Source organism: Anopheles moucheti, chromosome X (assembly GCF_943734755.1).
Source record: "Anopheles moucheti chromosome X, idAnoMoucSN_F20_07, whole genome shotgun sequence".
Classification (NCBI taxonomy): Eukaryota; Metazoa; Arthropoda; class Insecta; order Diptera; family Culicidae; genus Anopheles; species Anopheles moucheti.
In genome coordinates, this window is record NC_069142.1 from 12,712,508 (window position 1) to 12,736,331 (window position 23,824).

Genomic DNA, 23,824 nt, shown 5'->3' on the forward strand with positions numbered 1-23,824 from the left:
TATTTAAGGTTAAACAAAACTAAATTTAAAGTCAAACAAAAGTCATTCAAAACTATTTGGGAAACCGTCAAAAAACCTCGAAACGAATTCAAAAAATTGTGGAATGGATTCAAAAATTGATGGGACGCAGTCAAAAAACCCCGGGACGGATTCAAAAATACCTAAAAAATACCTTGGGAAACTGTCAAAAAAATTGTGGGATACCCTGTATCTTCCAAATCAATAAAAAACGTGTTGTTTGCCCGTTGTGATGTCCTACTTACGAAAGAGCTGTAAATTAATTCTAGAAATCAGAAATTTGTCGATCTTCCTTTTTTCAATATTAAATTACTGCTCATCCCTTACAGAGCTAGCATGAGCTTCACCATCCTCTGTTCCACCTCAGCCATCAGCAGTGGCATTCGCGCATTAACAGCCAAATCGGGTTTCACCCGATCAATTTGATCGCGTCGGTAAATTTGTTGTTAGGTTGAGTTATTTTTTGGCTAACCACCACCACCACCACCCAATTCCTCCTGTTCCGACACCTTCCCCTTCTTGGTGGCCCTTTGCAAGCGTGCGCGAAACGAGATGCAATCTGCAACGAGATGGGTCCCCAGTCCGTCAGCTAAAAACGGGGGATTCACCCAGGGGGGGGTGGTTCTGCAGGCTACAGGGTGGTGGTGCTACTACAGCGAGCAACTAAGCAACGGCAAAGCCGGCATCGAAAGAGTAGAAATACGGGCGTCCACTTTAGTACGGCAATCATTTAACCACCGTACGGCGCTAGCGTCCAACACAGCCCGATCAGCCCCTGTACTATTTGTTTCACTTTTTTGAGCTTTAAGGAAAACCCCGATTCGCTTGCTTTGTTCTGTTGCCTGGCGTTATAAGAAGACGGTGCGTGTGTCCTGGAAGAATTTCGCTTCCTGAAAGCATAAAATCGTTTTTGCGCTTGAAAAAGGGGGTAAGTTTTTGTCTAAGATTGCGGACGCGTGTGTGTGTGTGTGTGTGTGTGTGGGGGAGTTAGGTTAAGCAAGCGATATAGCGAGATAGCGGCCAGGATTCAACCTCTTTTCGCTATCTCAACATCCCCTCACCCCTCTCGCTCCTCCTTCCTCCCTTCCTTCATCCCCACCAGTAACAACAGATAAAGCGGCAGGAATCAGAGAGAGTGGTGAATTTCGTGGTGAAATACACAAACTCGCCCGATCTATCGATCGCCGATCGGGTGTAGCGATAGACACTGCATCGGGCATCAGCCCACAGGGAAGGGGGAGCCCAACCGTGGAGCTAGTTTTTCCCGTGGCCGATCGTGATGTTTGTCGGGGTGGGTGTCGGAAAAGCGATACACCACAATCTCACCACAACCCGTGCGAAGAAAAAGGCGATATAACCCCCTTGGCGAAGAGGGGAAAACGATCGAGCCCTACCCCGTCACTTTGGTTCGGGTTTTTTTTCCTTCTTTCTTCTTCTTCTTTTGCCTTTCAGCGGCCACACACCAGAATTAAAATTGGTGGCTTCGGTGTCGGCTCTACTCCCACCACCGCCGGCTTGTGTTGTGTGGCCTGGTTGCGCTAGGCGCTTTGGGCTTGGGCCGCGATTGTGATGATGGTGAAGGTCTTTCGGTGGTAGACTTCGGGCCCCGCACAACACGGCGGGCGAGCGGGAAAGAGCGTGTGTTGCAAACGCGTGTGAGCGAGAGAGAAGGAGTACGGTGTACGTGTTTGGCGCCGATTCCGCACATCACGTGGGTCTGGCGTGGGCTTCTTTGGGGGGCGCGCACCCGAACGGTGCGAGCAAAACACCAGCCACCCGATCGAACGGTGATCATTTGTGTGTTTGGAGCTGTTAGAGTCACTTGCATCTGCGCAGCGTAGCGTCGCAGACACGGCCATAGCCCCAAGGCACCCAGAAACCACCGCATCAACAAACAAACAAACAAACCATCACCCCCAAAACAAGGGTAACGAAAACAAAAAAAAAAACACGGATCGGCTAATCTTGTTAATCTGCACCCAAACAAATGTGATTTGTTAAATTTTTGGGTTTTGTTTTGGTTTTAACCTTTCCTTAATAAGGCCCTTAATAAGGGGCCGGGCGCCTGTGTGAGAGTACAGCAGCAACTAACACTGTGTCGTTCAATCTTCCCCATCCCCTATCTCTTCCATGTGCGGTTGCAACCCTCCCCGAAAAACCAACCAACCAAACGGTGGCCAGAATCTGCAATCAATCACCACACCGAACGGAAGTGTCCCCGGTATCCCAGCGGAAGATGAAGCCGTTCCACAGTTGGAGCAGTGTGGTGACGATCGCCACACTCGCCTTATGCGCCGGTGTTGCGCTCGCTGCACCGAACGTGCGCGTGAAGCGTGGCGACGAACCCGAAGCCGTGGTCATCGCGGATGCCGAATCCGCCGTCAACCCGCTCACGTCCCAGGTAGGTGGAAAAGCGCCAGTTACTATTTACGCCCAAAACACAGCCACCTCAACTCCGGATCCAGCGTGTCCAGCTCATTATACGGCACCAGTGCAGTTTTATGTTTTTTGTTCTGAAAAGCGAAGTGTGCGTGTTGTTTTTTTGTGTGTCTACCGAGCAGATTGACGTTTGGAGGTTTTTTTTTTGCCTTCCCCCCGACATGCGCGAAGGTGAAATTGCGTTCCCAGTGTGTTCACGCATCTTCGGGCCGCGGTATCGGCGAAACCCAACGGACAGCTGTCAGGGTGAAGATCACGCGTGCAGGCACCGAACGCTAATTGCCTCATTGTTTATGCCGACCGCATCCAAGATCATCCACACGGCTGGAGGTTCTCACACGCCGCCACCACACGGTCTTCCCATGCTCAATGTCAATGTGGGGCGTCGGAAGACCTTTTTCAACCATTATTCGGTTGAATGCTCCGGGCCTCGAAAGAATTCTCGAACCCGAGCAGATCCCTAACCTACCCCAATAACGCCCCCCCTCGTTAGTGGTGGCACCGATTTTTATTGCAGATCAATACACCAAGAGGTCGGTTGCCTAATCTCGGTGTCGTAGTGTGCGAGAGCTTCGAGCTTGCAAGATATATTGCCCGTTTGCCTGAGTGTTTCTTGCAGCGCCAAGTCGCCGTTGCTTCGGGGTCCACATTTCGGGGGGCCTGGATAGAAACCGGTTTTCTATTTATTTACACCGCCACCAGCTGGCATGGTTTTTGTAGGGCGAATTTGTGGCTTTTGTAATTTGTAAATGGAACTCCGGCCAACTCTTAGTCGGTGGATGAGTCGTGAGCGGTCGTGTTTTGTCCACGATGGATTCGAATTGCGCGCGTAGCTATTGTGGCGGTGGCGCTTCCGTCTCCATCACGGGGGCACCATGTTGAAAGCGCTCGCACCCTTTACCGCGACCGATGCAGGCGAGTCCTTCTGCCTGGCACCCGGTTTTGTGAAGGTGTAGCAATCGACCCACCAACGGGGTGTATATTTCAAGCCGTTCATTTGCTTGCCGCCCTTTTTTTTTGCATATGGCGTTTCCTTCCCAACGCGCCAACACACGGGGTGTATGTGCAAACACGCGTGTGCACAAACTAGAACGCCGTGTGAGTTACCTTTCGGAGAAGAAGAAAAAAACGAAAAACACTTTGGCCGTCGGGTTGTACCATTTTTTTTTTTACTTCTTCAGTTTCGCTTTTCGCCAACGTCCAAACACGCGCCTTTCGCTTGCAGTTTCGATCTCGATTTCTTTCTCGGTTACTAACCACCACTCCGCACATGCAGGGAGGGAGGTGTTCTTGGGCGTGTACCAACTCCTCGGTGGTGAGGCCGAACTGCAACAACAAAAAAAACCCACCCAAGTCTTGCACACATTCAGTGCAACAAGTGTGTGCTAGCTGTAAATATAGGAGTAGGAAGGAGGGAAAGGGAGGTGGGGAGGGAGGTGATTATTTCGTCCACACATACACCTCGTGAGGTCACTTCACCAGTGACCAGCGGCTTCAAATAGCAAAGCTACAACCAAAAAAAAAGGGGGCCATTAATCAGAATATTGTTCAAGTAATGCTTTTTTCTCTCTTAAGAGGGTCTTTCCCCTCAACCACACACACACACACACACACACAAACAAATTGTCCAGTCAATTTGCAAACTGTTGCATCCCCATGGTTCGATCCGATACAAAAGCTCGATTTGCACCGCTTCCACCGCGTGCTTATGCATCGAGTGGACTCGTGCATAACTCCAAACTCCACTCGAATGGTTGGAAAAAAGAAAAGAGTGAGAGAGAGGGAGAGCGAGAGAAAGGAAAACCCCCAAGAAAAAGAGACACAAAGGAAAACGACAGAAAGGAAAAGCCCCATTCGCCTTGGCGTGAATGCTGTGAAGTGACGGGACGCGTTTGCTTAATGACCACCAAAGCCAACACAACTTGCCAACTCCATCTCGAGCGCACGGATCGGATTGACTTGAAAAAAAAAACCCCAGCAGCAAAATTTGCTCACAGCTTCCCATTTTTTTTTGTATTGTTTGGTCCTCTCTGTTTGCTGTTGTTGTGTGTACACACGCTGCAACTTCATTAATAGCACCTGATCAATTTAACCCTGAAAAGAGTGAAGGAAAGTGAATTGGAAGTTTGGCAAAAGGAAGAAGCAAAAAAGAAAAAAAAACACTCCCCGCCCGTAACGAAAGCGTTCACGCGTGCAACGCTGCCCAATTGCATAATGTTAGGGGTTTGGTGGTCGTGCCAGTGTGTGCGTTTTTTTTGGGTCGTTTTAAAGCAAAGTGATTTCGCCTGCACGAGTTACGAGTGCCGTTGACAGATGATGAAAATCGCTCACCACAAAATCGTTAATGCGATGCGGGTAAAGGAGCCCAGGATTTTCAAGAAATTGGGAGCTCCCGTAAGTTGAAGGTCACACAGACGCTAATTCAGGTCGGCCAATGAACTCCGAGGGCGCACGTTGTCACCCATAGCGAGACGAGGTTTTGCGTAATTTCAATCAAAATAGTGCCACCGTCTGGGTTACATCTTCCGTGTCAGCTTCGGCTGGTGGAGGTTCGCTCATCTTCCAATCCCATCCATTTGAATGGAGGACGCTAATCTCTTACCCTCACTTTTCGGTCTTTTTTTGTTGATGTGGAGTGTGGCAAACACTTTGCCCACTTACACAAGAGCGAGACCGGATTGCTTAATATACACTCGATTCCTGAAGACAAGCTCAAGATATCCGCACACAGACTGGAGCGTACCTTCCGTTTAATGGAGCAAGCGGTTGTTCATTGGCTACGCACAACTTCATGTACTTAACGTCATCGAAAAAAAACCCTCCCGCCCCTTACCCCTGCATTACTTCCTGGCCCGGCCCTGCGTAACTTTTCATCACCCCGTGCAATACCCGTACACTAAAGTAGTGATGTAAAAGGACTCGGCGTAAGCGGCTGACCGCACGCTCACTCCGGGGCTGTGTGTAACGCTGCATTCAGCGAACCACGAACAAACAACTCCCACTTCACATCCCACAAGTGGCCGAAACTCTTCCGAAGCTGAGCGACAACGACTGCGATGACGAGATGAACATTTAACATGCGCAACAACACTAACGGTGTGAGGGAGCGAGAGAGTGAGCGTGAAGTAGTAACACCCTGATTAAGTCACTGCAAAACAGTGTAACTTCCGTAACGACTTGCTGACTAAACGGAATGATCCAGTAGCATTGAGTTACCCCAAAATATTCATCCGACCCTAACGCTCGGCGCGCTCACCCATCTCCATCGCATATCCCGAATTATCTCATCGGCGGACATTGGCACCCACCGCCGAGGTGAAACAGGTTTTTGGCCGAGCGAATAAAATCCAAACCGAATTAACATACGCACGGCGAAAAAAAAACCGTGCGGCCGGCACTGACGTAACACCCGACCGAGTAACGGGTGCCCTAGATCCCACCCTCCTCCCTCTCCCCATCCCCCAACTACCCCCCATCGATGCCGTAATGTGCGTGTGGATCTTCTTCGCCTACTTTCCCGAAAAAAACAGCTGGCCGCTTCCACGTGCTCATCCAACCAGCTCTTTCGCGCTCTTATCACGCTCGCTCTCGCTTTCGCTTGTCCTTCTTTCGCACTTTCGCACCGCTTTCTTCTTCGGTTCGGTTCGGTTCGGTTCGCCTTGTCTGTTCCGAGCTGTCCAGCTGACCTAATTGGTAACGCGCTTTAGCTCTCACTCTCTACGAGGGAGGTGAGTTGCACTGATGCAGCACTAGCCGAACCGCTCTCATTTTCGCCCTCTCTCTCTCGCTATCTCACTTTCACTGCGCGTTACGAACGTTACGTATTTAGTAGCTTTAGTGGCATGCGGGATATTTCTATTACACCGTCGAATGTTCGACCACCGCACTTTACGCGCTATTTCCGAGTGACTTTGCAACTTCTCGGTACACAAGTTGCTTGTTTGTAGTGTAGTGTTTATGTTTTCCCTCTTCTGTTGCTTCCTTTTGGCGTGACGTTAGCCGTTACGTTTTGTTGCGTGCTTTATTTGTTAGCGACAATGACGTTCGAAACAGTTCATGCTATCGCTGCATAGTAAACAAAAAACCCCCCATTACACTTGGTGACTTGTGTAAAACATATTTGTTGCTTTTCTCGTGCCCGTTTATATAGTTTTGTTTCCGTTTCTCTTCATTACTCTATTTTCACCCTCTTTTCCTTGCATCGGTTTTTCGTTCTTTCCTTCCCTTTTTTCTATGTTCGTTTCTTCCCGACAGGATGCGGTAGCCATCGGTGACGACCTTGACCGTGACAAACGCAAAGTTCCCGACCCGAAGTACGAAACCAAGAATGCCATCCTAGGATTCGTGTTTGGAGTGAGTAGATCCACACACCTTCATCCTCCACCTCCACCTTCCATTATTCCTTCCCACTTTCTTCCCCTCCGCTAACACGGTTTCCTTGCCCCCAAAAAGGTTACAAATACGTTACAAATTAAAGTCAACTTCCCGGTGCATACTAATTCTCGCATACAGTTGCAAGGGGGTGGTGGATTTTGTACTTAATTTTAACTATCTAGCAGGTGTGTTACACTTTTTAATTGCGACACGCACTACGGGTAACACTTAAATTCCACGTACTCCACGTACCGACTGTCGGGACCGGTGCGACCTACCCGTACATCCAGTACGGCACGCTTCCTGTAATCGTGCCACTAACGATACCTACGTCACAATCATCAACCAGTTAAGAAGGGCTTCAGTAAAAGCAGTAGTATCATGACTCCCTTTCGAGCAGCCATTTTGTTTCCCCGTGCTGGCCTTCAACCGGTCAGTAGACGTGTCGGAAAGGTGCGAGTCACTTCGGCACATACCGGCCCAGGAAAGGTTCCAGTTTGACGAGATCCTGCGGCTCAAGTTGACCCTTCCTTTACCACCCCACGCCCCTGATTTGCCCACCTTTCAACTCCTCCCCATAACCGGCGGGTGGTTTAACAGGTTTTGTTTGTTTCTAATGCAACCGCTAGAACGCTCTATTTCTTTATTGCATTGCTCTTTGCACGCGTGCTGTGTACGGTGCTGTGTGTGAGGTTTGCTTTCTATTTCACCATACGTCCATACGCACCGTGCGGGTTGCGTGTTGCGACCTTCAGTGACGTTGGCAACTGCCGTTTCGCTGCACACTCACCGGAGTTTTTTTTTACGCCAGCAAATCGAAAGACTGCAAGCGACGAACCCCCGTCGTCAAGGCATCAATAAGAGCAAAAGTGTTTATTTTTTCGCCAGCAAATCGAAAGACTGCAAGCGACGAACCCCCATCGTCGAAGCATAAATAAGAGCAAAAGTGTTTATTTTTTCGCCAGCAAATCGAAAGACTGCAAGCGACGAACCTCCGTTTTTTCGGCAGTAAATCGAAAGACTGCAAGCGACGAACCCCCATCGTCAAAGCATAAATAAGAGCAAAAGAACCAAAAAGCAAAAAACAATCAATGCAAGAAACCTTAATCCTTGTCCAAAAGCGAAAACAATCTTTAAAAGACACTCTGTCATATTTTTTTAGTGCAGTTTGGTAGGCTTTTTTTTTGTTGCCCCCTGTTGGCTATCGCAACCCCGAAAAATTAGTCATTGAAGTGTCGGATTTCTTGTAAACGAGCGCAAGCTAATGGGTTTAGCTGTTTATTTGGTCTCGCTGGACGGAAAGCAATGCTTTCATCTCCAATTTGGTTCCGAAACCGCCTTGAGCCGGCTGGTGACACACGAGCAGCAGCTACCCCCCCCCCCCCCCCCCCCCCTTACCCTTCCCTCCCTGGCTCGATGGAAACTGTTTCAGTCGGTCAGTAAGCTCCTGAGATTTTTCGGTTAAGGTCGTTAGGTGTGATTTTGATGTCGTTGCTGCTGTTATATCGCAGCCCACTAGTCTCTATGCCGAACTGGGCCAGGACGAAAGCAGTTGACCCTAGCTTAGAAACCGCATTTAACAGCCATTTTTCATCGCTCCGTAGAAGTTCAACTTTATCGAATGTTTGTTTGGTTCCATGCGCGACGCTTTCAAATTTCAAGTTCATCTGCATCTGAAACGGGGGAAAAAACATAAAATCACACGTGGGAAGTAGATCTGCAACAAAAAAGCAGGAAAAAAACACATTCAGGCGAGATATTTATGTGTCGTTTGGAAATGAAAAAAAAAAACAAAACTGCCCCCAATTCCAAAACATTCCCTCCAATGCCATCAACATTGCCTTTGGTGTTAGGACATCACACTTTAATTCTATTCCTTAACTTACTTTTTGTCCATTTGCACTTTTAAACATGTATATATCACCTCTTTTTTTCGCTTGGCTTGGTTTACACCTTCACTAAACGAGATACCAGGCAGGGAAGACACTGTATCTTTAGTATGTTAGTAGATGAGGATCGCTGCCAAGAGTTGCTATGATTTGTGTCCTGACAGATGCAGAGAGACTTTGACAGCTCGTCTTGATGGATGAGATCTCTCTCTCTCTCTTTCTCTCTCTCTCTCCCTCTTCCTGTCCTCTTCCTTTATTCCTCTCTCTCTCTCGCTTTTTCCCATTCTCTCTGATTCTACCAACAACCACACGATACACGTGTCTGTCTCAGGTCCTGTTTGTACATTCTTAAATGGTGGCATAGCTTTGACCAGGCACCCATTGCCAGTAGCGTCCGCTTACGTTTCACTTAAAACTAATAGCATATCTCCCACCCCCTCTTCCACCCCCAAAAAATCGTACCCGCCCTGTTGGCATCTTCGCGTCAATCAAACCGTCAAACACACGTGCCGGAAAAAAAAACAAAAAACAAAAAACAATTATCTAAATACACCGCCGGCGCAGAAAATCAACTCGTTCATTGACGCAAAGACGCGCTTCATCGACAAGCTGGACCACGCGAACATTGAGAAGAACAAGCAGCACCACATCGAACCGCCAAAGCCGGTGCCCGATTTCCAGTCGCTCATCTCGTCCGTCATCACGCCGAAGGTGCAGTTCATCACGTCGAAGATCGGTTCGCTGAGCGGTAGCTTCCTCGGCGGATCGTCCGGCGGCCACGGCGGCGATGACGACCATCACGGCAACGGGGGTGGTGGCGGTGCGCCCCAGCTCGGTAACATTGTGTCCTCGCTGCTGAAGCTTTCCGGACCGATCCTGTCCGGTTCGTCCGGTTCGCAGCACGGCGGCTCGAACACGGTTTCGCTCGGCGATCACGACGACGATGAGTGAAGAGAAGGGAACGCAAAACAAAACAAAAAACGGAACCGAGCACCAGCACGGCGCGTGAGGAATCCACCCGAAAAAGTCGGTGGAAAAGTCGCAGTTTGCTCCTCAAAAATTCATCCCAAACTAAGCGCTCACAACCTCACGGTTACGCTCACCTGCTGGACACTCACACACCTACACACACAAACACACTCATTCACTGATCATCCACACATGCATGCAACATACAACATATACGTACGCGTACGTTAGGATATCGGAATTGATGCTTTTATTTAATTTGATCGCCCAAGTGCCGTGGAGGAAGCACGTACACGTTTTGCACTGAAGCATAGCAAAAGGAGCTAGGAGAGAAGCAAAGGGAAAAAAAAGTCGAGAATAATATGAGGGATTAGTAAGGGACAATTTTATCTACTCCTCGTTATGTTTTTTTTTTTTGTTTTACTATTTCCAAAATCTATCGCATTCACAAAACAAACGCACCCAACACCCTACACCAAGGGAAGTGCCCTTACTTGATATACTGTCTTTATCCTACACCTTTTTTTCTTTCTGTCTACTAATACTTTCCCCTTCGCGCTATCTTCTTGTTGATTTAATTATTCGTTAAATGGAAGGGTTTTTTATAGCCTGGTTGTTAGACAAAGTTATGCAAAATGCCAACTGACTAGCTAAACCGTTTTGCATAAAGAGGAAAGTGAGGAAGAGACCGAGCAAGGTAAACAAAAAAAAGGGCGAACCTTAGATGTAGGTTTGAGGTTAGGAACTACTACTGCTTCCATACAATTTTCTTCACCCCCTTCACATAGTTACAGTGTTACACGTAAGCTCATCATCAAATCACACACTTCTTTGGCAGCAATATCATTTACCATCCTTTTATTGTATATGTGTGTTGGTTGGCGTTTCTTTACGAGCGCGACAAAACACAGTGCCAACGCGAACAATAGCGGGATTTGCGAATAGATAGATAGATACGTTTTCGTTTTAATTGAACCGGTTCCTTTCAACAGTTCCTTGCCTTCAACTGCCCCTCGATGAGCTAAGGATGAGAAAAAAAAAGTTAAAAGAGAGAGAGAGAGAGAGAGAGAGCAGAGAAAGAGAAAGAGCAAATAAGTTTTACGGACAAACAGATGTTAGATGCTTGCACACCGAGTGACCCCACCAAGGGTTCGTCGCTTATGTCCAATAATAGTTAGCATTTGTTGTTTCTTTTGTTTTTTAAACGATTGGTTGTGGTAGGATTTTTTTAGCAACAGAAAAAATAAACAAAAAAAAAACAGGTACACGACAGCAAAATTTACACTGGCTTCAGGATGAAGTAACAGGATGGTTATAAGGAGAAGAAGAGAAAAAAAACAACAACAGCAACAACAGACAAGGAAGTCTTCACCACAGCAAGAAGATTACCGGTTCAGTACAGGGAACAACCTTTACAAACACGCGCCCACATTTGCCGTAGCCGTTACTGCGTATATTACTCTTCCCATTTTCTCAATGTGTAAATAATGGATTAATAAATGCAAATCTTATTCACAAATGTATCTACACGTTTTTTGTTCACTTGGTGTGTTTGTTGTTTTGCTGCTGTTGCTGCTGTGTTGCTTCACGATCATCCGTAAAAAAAAATCAAAAGCGGGAATCAATAGGTTGGTTTGTTTATTTGGGATATGCGAATGATGTTCGTTGGGATTGTTCTTAATTTGTCAATTTGTACATAAATATTTACACGTAATAGTACACTAACACGTTCGAAGCATGCCATCTACTTATTTGTAATAGGAGTATGAAATGGAAGGATAGCCGTTGCATTGTTGATGTAGTAATTTAATCAGTGTTTTGTTTTGTTTTCTGCTCTGGTGTCTCTGGCAGGCTAGCAAACAGTCAGCACAAGCGGTCAAGGACGCCATCCATCCGACGAAGGCTCCCATCCCGGTGACGACAGACGATACGCCCGATCTCGACCGGCAGAAGGTATCGCTCCAGGTGCCGGACGAACTCTTCGGCAGCTCGTTCACGCTGGTCACGAACATTTCCGGCCGCGTCGGTGATTTGATCATGGTAAATCGAACCACCAGAGAGCGTACGTGACCGTGGATCCGGGGGGTTTAATGAAAAGTTTCGTTTTCCCTGTTTTTTCCCCCTCACCACCAGAACACGGCACGCCGGGCCGGGGAATTTTTCTGGGTGTTTCAACCACTGTTCGGCAAACACCTGACGATCGAGATACCGACCACGACGACGACGACGACGACGCAGCGCACAACCACCACGACCCGTGCCGCCCGTACGACGACCGATGCCGCGCTGGTGCTGGATCTGCTTTCCGGTGCGACAGACACCAACGACATCTGAACGGTGTTAACGGTCTCCTACCCCTCACTCATTTATTTATTTCCTACACAACCCGCACGCGCTGGGTTTGTGCTGTTTTTTTATATGCTTTGTTATAAATATTTGCATACGAATCGTACGGTAGGCTCAAATTATTGCTTCCGACGTACTTCTTCCCCGTAGAAGCACGTTTGCGAAGAGGATATGGTTATACGCACTAGGAAAGTGTAGCATTAAGCGGTAATAAAGGCATCCATACCAGCATATCGTTTACAACCGTGTCCGTGGAACAGTTGCTTGCTTCAAAAGAGAAATTTTAAAACAATCCGCCTAAAGGTATGCAATGCGCAACACATGCGAAACGCGCAAAGCTTTACACGTGGACTTCTCCAGCAGCGCAGCGCTGATTTACGTTTGCAATGTGCTAACGAGATGCGTAAAAGCGATGAAACTGCCTTGACCTATTAGTCAAGCGTTGTTGTTTTTTTTGGTTGTTATAATTAGGCGAAAAATATATTCAATTAGAAGGAAACGCTACATTAGTGCGTGAGTGATCTGTGTTCATCGAGCTAATGAAGTTTGCATCCTTTTGCGGGAGAATTGTTTCTTCTGCTCTCTGCACGCAGCTTACATTCACGCACAAATTCGAAACCTTCGATTGTTTTTTTTTCTAAATATTAAGGAAAGGGCACTTAGTTAGTATCCCTTCCTATAAGCAACTCATGGCTAAGGCAGTGTTGTCAAACTCATTTTGGTCGCAACTCTTTTGGAATTTCTTTAATTGTTTTTTGCATTCCAGAAGCCATAAGTGATAACATTATTTTAGTGCAGAATGTTTGACTAAAGCCACATAATTTAATTAACAGATGTAAGTTCCCAAAACGCCTCAATCCTCATGAGTTTACTCTATCTCGTCAAAGAGTTTAATCTATTCTTTTAACGTTCCATCCAATTTTAGCAATAGTAACTCTACAAGATCTTCTTGCTTATGAGGCTCTGTTAGATGCTCTAAAACAATATCAGTTTCAATTCGTAATCCTCAACTCAAAAAGAGATCTCTTTGGATATGGAACACCCTGAGTAGTAGTAATAGTAGTAGTAGTGATATACATTTAGATGATGAATATTTTGTTTTTACAATAGTAATTTACATGGAATGGGTTCGACTTTTACGTCCTTTCTCGAAAATTAAATAACTTCACTCACATTGCGATGTATAACGAATATTGCTTTACAGACTTTACAGACAAACCCCCACGAAGTTCGAGAAGAAAAAGGTTTACCTTTTCATAACTCAGTTTATATGTAAAGTATTATCTATTCATTTACCTACCTAACTTAATTAAGTCATGTTGACTTGGTTGTAAACTTAACTAAACTGTCTAATAAGATGAGACCTGTGGATTTTTTTAAGTCTGTTTTCTTGTATGTCTCTAGTTAATCTATGTAGCTGGGGAACACCTTGAGCATGATGTTTGACATGCCTGCGGTTTAATGTATCGCAAAGCGCTAACCCTAACGCGCGAGGGTTCAAAAGTGCGTTCGGAAAATGCGTATCCAATAGCGTCGCGAATCGTGATTTGCCACGGCACTAACGCACACACGCATCCTGCTCCATCTTTACCGTCTGTGACCAATCGGTTGCATCCTTCGTGAAATTAAACGAAATTGAAAGTGGCTTTTTTTCGCTGTTGTTGTTGGGTAATTAGACGAGGGTCGCCACATGTTTCGTTCCCACGAATAAGTTACTTTAGAGAAATTTGATCGTGAAGAATATCTCCAATGAATTGGAATTGCAATTGACATCTCGCCTGTATCTCATCCGTCATGAGTCACCTAACCCCTGCCGACTGGAATTCGCGTAACGATTGCATTGGATCGGAAGTAGGCGACCTCGACACTGCGCGGGCCACCGTATTACACACCCGTTCTCCTAGCACGCAACAGAATTATGCACACGTTCTCGTTCTTAATGCACCTGCACCTTGCATCTTACCCAGTGGACAGTATTGTGGTGTTTGCCGATCCACTTCTAACCAGTCTGTTTGCGTCCCTCGGTTCGGTTGGGTTGGCAGCGTTCTGTGATAAAGCACCACGATGAAGTTGTTCTGTGGCAGTCGCACTTTAATCCTTCTGGTGCTCACCATTCTGTTGCCGACTTTGAAAGGGAAAGCGGTAGATACCACACCGGAAATATCACAAGAGGATCTTGGTGGAACAACAGAACCTCCGGAAGATGTCGCCACTGTGAAGGATACGTCGGCTAAAACCACCACAACAATCAATCCCGCCCTCAACGAAGTGGACACGTCCGATGAGGAGATCCCCATCTTCAACCGCAATCAGGTATCGCTGGACCTACCGGGCGATCTGTTCTCAACCACCGCCAACCTGACGCTGCGTTTGCGCAACTTTATCGGTGACTTTATCACGGTAAGGCATTCCCCAAACCCAAAAATTCTTCACCAACTAACATCCTCCAAATTCGTACCAGCGTACATCGGTGCGAATTGCGCAGGTGGTCCGTTTCTTTCAGCCCCTGTTCGGCTACCATCTGATGATTGACATCCCGAAGGAGCTGGACGCATGAGGCGGTGAAGTAAACTGGTCAATGTGAGGCAGTAATAATTTATTTACGCGAATGGTGTTCGGTTTTGTTGTTATTAGTACTAGAATTAAATAATTTATCCGTCAACTGCTGTGCACTTCCGTGTTTTCGCGATAGAGCTGCATCCGGTAAAGGCGTTCCCCGTTACGGGCGAGCGGCATCGGACATCTCCGGTCTCCGAAAACCCCCGTCCTGGTTGTTTGGGGGGCACTGTCAGTTGTCCGCACCGGGCGGGCTCGGTGTCGGTATTTGAATGAACAAATGGCGACCAGCAATCGGTTGGAATAGCTTCATAAACCTGGCCGTGCGTATTGCCGTGTTCTGGATGGATGAGAGATTGAGTTGGTGGGTTAGTTTACTGAGGAGGTGAGCGCAACAACCTTGGCTTACCGTGATAAAGTCCCCGAACATCTTGGCCGCCGCCAGCACAAAGTTGGTCGCATTACCGAACAGCTTCCCCGGCAGCTGCAACATGATCGTACCGTCCGGGTTAAACTGCGGCACATCATCCTCATCCTGACGCGAGCTTCTGTCCACACGTGGTTTGATCTGTGGCACTGGACTTATGCTAGGTGGTGGAGTTGTTGTCGTTGTTGTTGATGTTGTTGTCGTTGTTGTTGTCGGTGGTATTCGCCGCACTGGGGAGTTCCGAATATTCTTCAGCTGCTCCAACAAATCCAAGATGGCGTTAGCAGCAGCCCACTCCTCCGGTCGGAACTTGCGCTTGGTCCGGTGCACGTCCTCACCGATGGCTTCCTGAAGTGCAAACAAGCAAACAATAAGCAATAAAAAAACTCGCTTCAACAGTGTTAACACCCGCAATGAACAATCAACAGGCAGAGATGAGTCCCCCCGATTCCCGCCAGAAGAAAGTCCTCACGAACTTCCACCAGCACAATGCACACAATTATGCACTTTGCATTGTTCGCAAAAAGGGTCGACCAAAAGTGGTCATTTTGCGTCCCGGGATGTAAACAAATTTGTACATTGTCACGAGATGTAGATTCGGGGGGATTCTCCGATAACACACGCGCAAGATGCTGAACGTGTTGCGCATACTGCTGCCTGATCACTGATTCACTACTCTCGCATGGCGACACAAACAAAACGACACATTCATCATCATTGGAATCTTTTTTTTTTTTGGTTTTGTTTTTTTCACACTGTACTGTGTTTGACCTCCTAAAATGTGTGCCTTGGCCTGGCCCAGTGTTTTCATCCTTGTTTGCGCGCATGAATCCGCACGAGCGCACGATGTATGGAGCGGATAGTTTTGATTGATAGCGAGATCCGTGGAAGGCCACATTCCCGGACAGCTGAAGTTTTGTCCGTTAACGTTGTGCGTTACCAAACAGCGCGGGATTTGGCCGTTTGACAAGTGAATGGGGTTTTGTCGTGAGGGCGTCCGGTGTGTTTCTTTCTTTCTTACTGCCTGTTTTTTCGTTGTTGCCTCCTTTCGTCAATCTTCTTTGTGGTGGTACACCCCGTCGCGCAAGATGTTTTCGAACAAAATTAATTCGATTTTCAAACCTTTTTTCCGCTTGCTCAATTAGCCACCGTTTTTTTTTTTTTTTTTTTAATATATGTTGTTGCTAGTATTGCGATGTGATACGTAACGCGGATGTCTATTATCGGCTGGCTGACCGACACATAAAAGCCAGTCCTTATGTTCCACCACCCGGTCACCCGGTGGAGCGGTGAAAGGAATGATTTGTAAATCGTTTCACTTGATAACACCCACCAGTCACGAGCGCACCAGAATAGCGCCACCTGCAGTCGCATGGGGAATTCTTGCACAGAAAGAAGACTTCAAACACCATCCACGGGCAAGTGCAAAAACCGTAACCCTTCTGCGAACTGTAGCAATAAAACCATTGTTGATGCATAATCGGGCCGCGCATATCAACAAACACACCCTGGGAAGGGTATATTGGTAAACTGCTGCAGCTGCAATTAGTACTTTCACTGACATCACATCAGCGCGCCTACTGATGCACATTAAGGGTTTCGCATTGTTGTGTGCCGTGGTGTGTTGCAGGGGGAACACGTGCACGAGCTGATCATGAGATTGCCATTTTCCGTTTTGAAATTACATTTTTTTATTTATAATAACCTTCTCCGTAAGGACGCTTCACGCCGATGGTTGATTGGATTTTTTTTTCTTCAAATTTCACATTAAATGTTTCATCGATTGACAGCAGGATGTGGAACAGGATTGGATGTGAGGTTTTGATTGATTGGATGGTGGAAGACGTCGCCCATGCTCACTTGAGGAAGGTAACTCAGTGTATCTCAGTTTCCCATTGAAAAACACACACTTTCCGACACTATCCGACACTATCCGACACCCTCCGACACTCTACGACACTTTCCGACACGTCCGGTTTTTAACTCTGTCAACTCACCTTCCACTGTACCGGATCTAGCGCGCTGTTCAACTCCTCCGTCGCAGGTGCAATCGGTGCCGCCCGGACCGGACACACCAGGACCAGCCCACAACACCACAGCGCAACACACCACACCGTCGTACTCCATGCTGCCATACCAGCGCCAGCTCATAAACTTCCCAACACTAGGAACGTACCCGTCGCGAGGGCCTCCGTTCTCATACTACACCGACACCAGCTAGCGCAACAGCAGGGTTTACCTGGAACAGCCTGGTTGCCGCAAGTCCTTCCGGCTCATTGAGCAATGGGCCGCACGATGCACGATGGTGCGCACATGCGTTCCGTACGGCAATTCGCCCACAAATGTGCCGGCCGCGTGCGCGCGCACACACTCGGTGACGTCCCCGCCATGCTCGCGAGCCAAATCTCGCCCGTTGGCTTCTGCCTTCTGCTTTGTCCCTCATTCTCTCACGCCACCGCAACCAAACCGCTGTTTGTTGTCTTTCCTTCGTTCGTACGAATTTCGTCACTTTCTCTCTTGCTCTGGTTGGTACGGTTGGCGTTGCGTGTTGCCTGTTAAAGGGTTTACAGCGCTGCCGGGGAGGAAAGCACTGAGTCACAACGGCATTGTAAACTGTGTGTTCCGTCAGTGGGATAAGAGAATGAAGACAAGTCAATTTTTATTGATTTTTGGAGGAGTCGCTCCGCACAGATGCGTGAGGCATTCTTCAGCCTTCAAATTAGACGAGGTTCGTTCCATCTACCCCATTAGACAACCAAATCTCCGAAAAACTCCACACACTGGAACTGCATTCCAGAACAAGGTGAGAACAAGCCGAACCGGGAGCTATCTTTCCCAGCAACTTCTGATGCTTCTTCGCTTGGCATTTAATGGTCCACCATAGCGTTACATCCACCCAGGAAAGCAAGATCTTCAAGACCCCCGGACCGAAGATTATATTATGGGCGTTGGTTCAAGTGCCTGTTGATGAGTTGTCACCGTGGCATTAAGCCGGTCGAGCAGGTTGCTAGCAGCACTGCTGCCGCAGCGTCCTTTGCCCTTTCGCAAAATGACCTGATCCTCCTTGACACGCTCGGCAAAAGGTTGGGAAGTCTGTGGAATAAAAACAAAATCCTTCCCAATACCCCGAAGCCTCCATGGGCGACTGCGGTGGTTATGTCCGACATGCTCCACTTGCATTCGGTTCTGCCCGCGCGTACACTGATAAGGGTTCAACTGTTGAACCTACGTGGTCCAATAAGGAGAAAGTGACTTCAGCGGTGGTGCGGTGGGCACACGTGCAATTTCGGTGGTTATCTCACCCGTTTCGCGCCGATGTTCGTACCGCCTTCGGCGCGTAATCGAAGAAAGCAGCAACACACGCAAACTCCGCGAGGTTTGGCTGTTTTTGTAGGTGGACAGGACCGGTGGTGCAGGGAGTACCGTCCGGATCGTGTAATCGTGTGGCGTAGCCGACGGGTTCCATGTTTGCCGACCTCCACGCCGACGCCAGACGTACACGAAAAGGTGCTTTCCGAAGCGAATCCTTCGCTGTAGGTGAACTTGGTGTTTTTTGTTTTGTTTTTTGGACATGTAAAGTGAACCGAAATCTTAACGTTCCCATTTTTGGCTGCTCGGAGAAGTTTGCTTGACACCCTTGCGCCTGAATGTAGGCAAACACTAACAGACTCGACACTCGCTATGCAAATAGGAGTACGAAACCCCACTGGAGGAATGGTGCGGGCAAACAACCTTGCAAAAAGAAGCGTTTTTTTTAAACTACCCTTACCCATATCCCCCTCATCCCCACCCCTCTTTTCCACCCCCTTACTTATAAATATTCCTCTTTAGCATCTCTTCCGCCTTGGTTGGCTTTTTCCACGCTTTCGCGTCTTCGGAAACACATCGCCCGGGTAATGAAAGTTGCACAAGCCTGAGAACGCGTGTCTAGTGAGCGCTTTAACGTACCCACAGCTCCACAGCTGAATAGGGGCCGAAGAATGAATTAGCCGCGCACAGTCACTGCATTCAAAACGGGGCAAATTGCAATCACGCAAAGCGAAACCCTTCATCCAAATCGCGCTTCCTACCGCCACATCTGTCAGCCGAACGGTGGGCCACGCTGGGGGGTGGGTTTGGGTGTTGCACAATGTGCGCTTCCATTACAGCATAACGCGCGGTTCGGTTCGAAACACACGCACACAGCCAAACGGTAACACGCACTCGCATCATCTCATCGCGCACCAAAACGCACTTGGAATGTAGCATCTCCGATGCCCATTAGCAGCGTTGCATCCTGCCCCCCTCCTGGGGTCATACAAAGCGAACGAATCTGTCATTAAACAACGCGCGCGCTAGGGTCACGGTATCAACGCGACCGAAAGGAAGCATGTCGCGTAACACTTCCTCTGATCGATCACGATTTCGATTATTGCTACCACCGGGCAACATCAGTACGAGTTGTTTTTCTCCACTTGAATACGTTTATTGTTGTTACTGATTCCATTTCTATTGCTTTTTTTATTTGTTTCGTTCCTCTTCGCGCGCCGCACAATGATGCGGGCGGATTTCGGATCACTTACCGGTGCAACCTTGGCTCCATCCACTTACCGAGACGATCCATTCATCTCGTCGGTCGCATCACGCGCGATAAGGTGACAGGAGTTCGGTGCCACCAGAAGCACCACCCGGAATGATTTTATTCAATTTAATATTGGCTAATCTATTGTCAATCGTGCTTAATATCAAACCGCAATCTCGATTCCAGCGTGTTGGACGCGTCTTTTCCGCACGTCTGCACTGCACCACAGCCAAACAAAAGCGAAAACCGGTTTAATCGAAGTGAAATTGAAAAATAAATTACTCTGCCCATAATGGGCGATCTGACAGGTCGGGTTGGCTGGTGTAGTGTGTAAAGGCGACATATATTTCTTTCTTCCATTACTGCAACGCCTGATCGTAAGCTGCGCACTGGGCCCTCACCTCGTAAATTTCGAACCCGAAACCAATAATAATAGCTGAGTGTCCCGAAAATGCGTGTGTGAGTGCTTTTTTTTCTTCTGTCTGTCTCTCATGAAAACTCAACCCCAAAATGGCAGCTTCACACGCAACAGTATCGAGATGGCGCCTGGTTGATGAGTGATGCGACACGATGCAATACATTAAATTGTCATTTCGCTGAACTCTCCTTGAGATAGTTGTGAAGCCGCAAGACAAATCACCTCCGCAGGTGGTTATTATTTATGCTTTAGCGAGGGAATAAATGGTGGCAGCAGTAGCAAGACCATTAATTAATGCATTTATTTTATGTATTTGTCTAGCATTTTTTTCTAGTCTTTTTTATGTACTAAGATGATTTTGGAAGTGCAATCTAGAGTTGTCCACATAAATTGACATTATGTTAGTATTAATTGTTTGCACACTTTTTTACGCATTTCTTCAAATATCTTTTTTGTTTTACATTGATTTTGAGTTATTGTGCAACATTTTTTGTAATTAGGGCCATAACTTTATTGGTTTCCATACTTTTTTTGAGTGAATCTGCTACAGCTTCAAGTATCAATGAAAAACAATCTTAAATCTAAATGAATGGCTTCGCATCACTGTTATATCATTAAGCTTTTCGTTTATCGTTTAATATTCGTTTATCTCTATATTCGTTTATCTCTATATTTATATTCGCTTGATGTATGAATTTCCAAGGATTCGTGAAAGATCAGATACCAAATTATGCAGGGGTGATGTACAGATAGGTACAGACCTCACCTTCGAAATCGTCCAAGGTCAGCACCCGCAAGAACATTTATATTCTTGTTATGTTATGTTCTTGTTTTCTGGAGGCAGTCTCGAGGTTTTGAGGAAACGTATCTATTCAGAACACCTGCTACAACTAACGAAACTAGGACTACATTGAACCTTTGTAGCTCCACTACTCACGTACGCCTCTTAAACTTTGTCCAAAACTGACGAAACCCTCTTGGGCTCGAACTCAGAAAAAAGGAAGAAAAACCGCTACAATGATTGGCTCTACGAACTGTACGGCGAACTTACGCTACGCCATGAGAATAACACCGGACAACCCAGCCTGTAAAGTCCTTTTAAGTCGTCCACATGGACAGAGGCGGCGTGGTAGACTCAAATTTAGATGAAGTGATGGTATAGTGGTAGATGACGGTGAGCAGTCTAGAGGACTCCTTCAAAAAAATTAATACCTTAGAGACCTGTAAGAATCTTCAGAGATTTTCAAATCTGCTGCGAGTAGATAAAGAGGTCTAGACTAGTGACTTGTTCTTTACCTAACCTATTATAAATTTATCCAGAATATCTACAACGAACAATTATTAACTGGAATTTTTTTTTGAAGAAAAGCCAGTTGTGAATTAGGGGTTGAACAAAACAAGCCAACTTCCAAGCTCAGCTTCAGTCGCTTAAAAGCTTAGGTCGTTCAATTTTCCGCCTAAAAGTATGCAATTGGATTCGCTCATTGACAGCAACATGATACAACAAGAAACGGCAGCAAAAAGTGATTATTTATTATTTCTAAGCAATTAAAAATGATTTTAGTGCTTCTTCTTTCGCATACGGAAATGATTTAGCCTTTTGAAATTTTGTACTATTATTTTGATGTTTCATACGCAAAAAAAGATAATTAAGTGGAGATACATCTAATCAAAGCTCAAGCCTGAACAGTCATGCACTTGCATCAATGAAAACGTTGGAGGGGACAGCAAGCAGCGAACATGTTCTTAGTGGGTGATTCTCTCCCCACTACCCCACGGGGGGAGGTTTTTTTTTGGGGGGGGGGGGATTTGTGGGCTACAAATAAGGCAACAAGGAAGGAGCGTACAGTGTGCGTCGAAGGAATTGCAGTGCGGCACGAGGGACAAAGCGAGAGAGGGATAGCGATTGCAGCCAACCTTTCAAACGGGAGCTAGGGCGATAGAGCGAGCAACATAGCGAAAAAGAAGAAGGGAGTCAAGAAATAAAAAAAAAGCGCACACACACACACAATGCGGTCCATTCATCGATACGCGCGGAGCCAACACGCCGGTGTGCAATGTGCGCGGGCAACGCAACCGCGCATACGTTTTATGCGCGCGCTACCCATGTGAAGGTGCTGCGACTGTCCGTCTGCCTTGCAATTGCACTATCAAGCTTAATCCGTGTTTGCGAACGTACGCGTGCCGTGCCGTCCACCCAAAACAACGCGAGAGACGTTGTTTTTTGGGGTTAGTTTCGCCTTTTTGTTTTTTCGTGAGGGGATTCACGCACAGCCCCGACGGTCGAACAGTTTGTGCGCGCGCGTTTCGAGTGACACAGTGTGGTTTGGATGAAACGCGATCGGAGTGTGTAATTTGGGGGAGTTATTCTCGTCTCAGAATGTGCTGCTGCTGATACGCCCCGGTGTCCCACTGGTGTACGTTGACTGGGCCCCACTCGCGTCCTGGTTGACATCCGAAGCAGCCAAGTACAAGCGCTCAGGTATGCAAAGGCGTCAACATTCCAGAGGTGCCGCTAGTGTTTGGCGTTCGGGAGCCTCGATGGATCCGGTTTAGTTCTCGTCCACCTTGACCGTTTCGTAGTCGCTGAGATTATGCATAACCGCAAGGTCTTCCAGATGATCGCTGGGGGGTTTTTTTGTGACAAAAACTGTGGAGACGCGTGGAATAATGCATGGGCCGGTCTGGGAGACTCGCCAGTAAACACAAAAATACCTCGCTCGTGAGTATGTAAATTACTTGAGCTGATATCGGGTTGAGATGTGGCCGGAATTGAAGATCTCTCGATATATTTTGGGCAAGTTAACCGTCCAACCGTCTGAAAGCCGCAAGCATTGCGCAATCCAAAGAAATCCATCAATAAAGGTGGTCATTGTGGTGTGCAATCGCCGATCACGCGATTACTCTATAGACTACTAGGAATTCCTCACGATTTCTAACTTCAACGATGCGTTGTTCTAGCAATGGGCATTCCAATCCGACACCGGCCCCAATACAATCAACCTGAAGAAATCAAACACTACGGCATACCTCCCCACTATGAAATCAAGATGGTTGCATGGGCGCAAGATCAAGTTCAGTGCAGATTTGACAGATGGCACTGTGCGATTCCTCATGCAATTCCCCGAAAAAGAGAGCCCAATCAACCGCGAAGAAATTATGCATGTAAAAACGAACAAAGCAACCCCCGAAAGGTACGACTGAGGGACCTCGTTGAAGACGACTCGAATCAACCTCATGCCAATCATGCCAATCGCAGGTCTACACGCCTGTCAGGCTAATCAAACGCATACGGTAGTCAGTGTCAGTGGCTGTTACGTGCAGTGATGTGTGGTTTTAATTGCGGTGCGGTGAGAAATTTTCGTTTGCAATGTGGCGGGGTGGTCATTGAACACACTTCTATTAGTCCAATTATGTCAATTTATTCACCGGCCGTACCGTCACGCGTGAAGGACACCGTAAGGAGAGTTGGGGGTTTTTCGGTTTTATTCCACGCCAAGCGAGGACGAGAAACGCACAATGAAATGTGACAAATGGTAGGAAAGAGATACGAAGACGATTACCCTTGTTACTAGCGATTAGTATGTAAATTGGTACGATGAAGAAACTTCCTCCCGCAAACAAAAACTATAAACAATTACCTTTACGTCACGTGTGACGTTTGATTGTTATTGGTTAAGCGTTGTACTAAAAATTCACTAAACTACTAGCGCACAGTGGGCTTGCCTCATCACGATTATTCGTAACGATCCTGATGGAATTAGATCGTGCCTCACGCATAGAAGAAAAAAAATCATTTTCACCAACCCCTTCAAGATTAATGCACG

General features: G+C 47.1%; 3 protein-coding genes across 3 annotated transcripts; 2 read left to right on the forward strand and 1 right to left on the reverse strand.

The window, feature by feature from the left end:
* The first annotated feature begins 2,254 nt into the window (after positions 1-2,254).
* LOC128307171 (uncharacterized) lies at positions 2,255-12,023 on the forward strand. Its single transcript, XM_053044910.1, has 4 exons — positions 2,255-2,419; positions 6,712-6,810; positions 11,541-11,729; positions 11,823-12,023. Exons 1-4 carry the CDS (start codon positions 2,255-2,257, stop codon positions 12,021-12,023), a joined length of 654 nt encoding a protein of 217 aa, XP_052900870.1.
* A 2,076-nt stretch (positions 12,024-14,099) lies between these two features.
* LOC128306638 (uncharacterized) lies at positions 14,100-14,592 on the forward strand. The gene is made up of 2 exons (XM_053044204.1): positions 14,100-14,435; positions 14,497-14,592. The coding sequence occupies exons 1-2, from the start codon at positions 14,100-14,102 to the stop codon at positions 14,590-14,592; spliced, it is 432 nt and encodes a 143-aa protein (XP_052900164.1).
* A 231-nt stretch (positions 14,593-14,823) lies between these two features.
* Positions 14,824-17,153, reverse strand: LOC128307327 (uncharacterized). The gene is made up of 3 exons (XM_053045107.1): positions 17,016-17,153; positions 15,001-15,366; positions 14,824-14,931 (listed from the first exon to the last, which is right to left on the reverse strand). The coding sequence occupies exons 1-3, from the start codon at positions 17,151-17,153 to the stop codon at positions 14,824-14,826; spliced, it is 612 nt and encodes a 203-aa protein (XP_052901067.1).
* Positions 17,154-23,824: the final 6,671 nt, after the last annotated feature.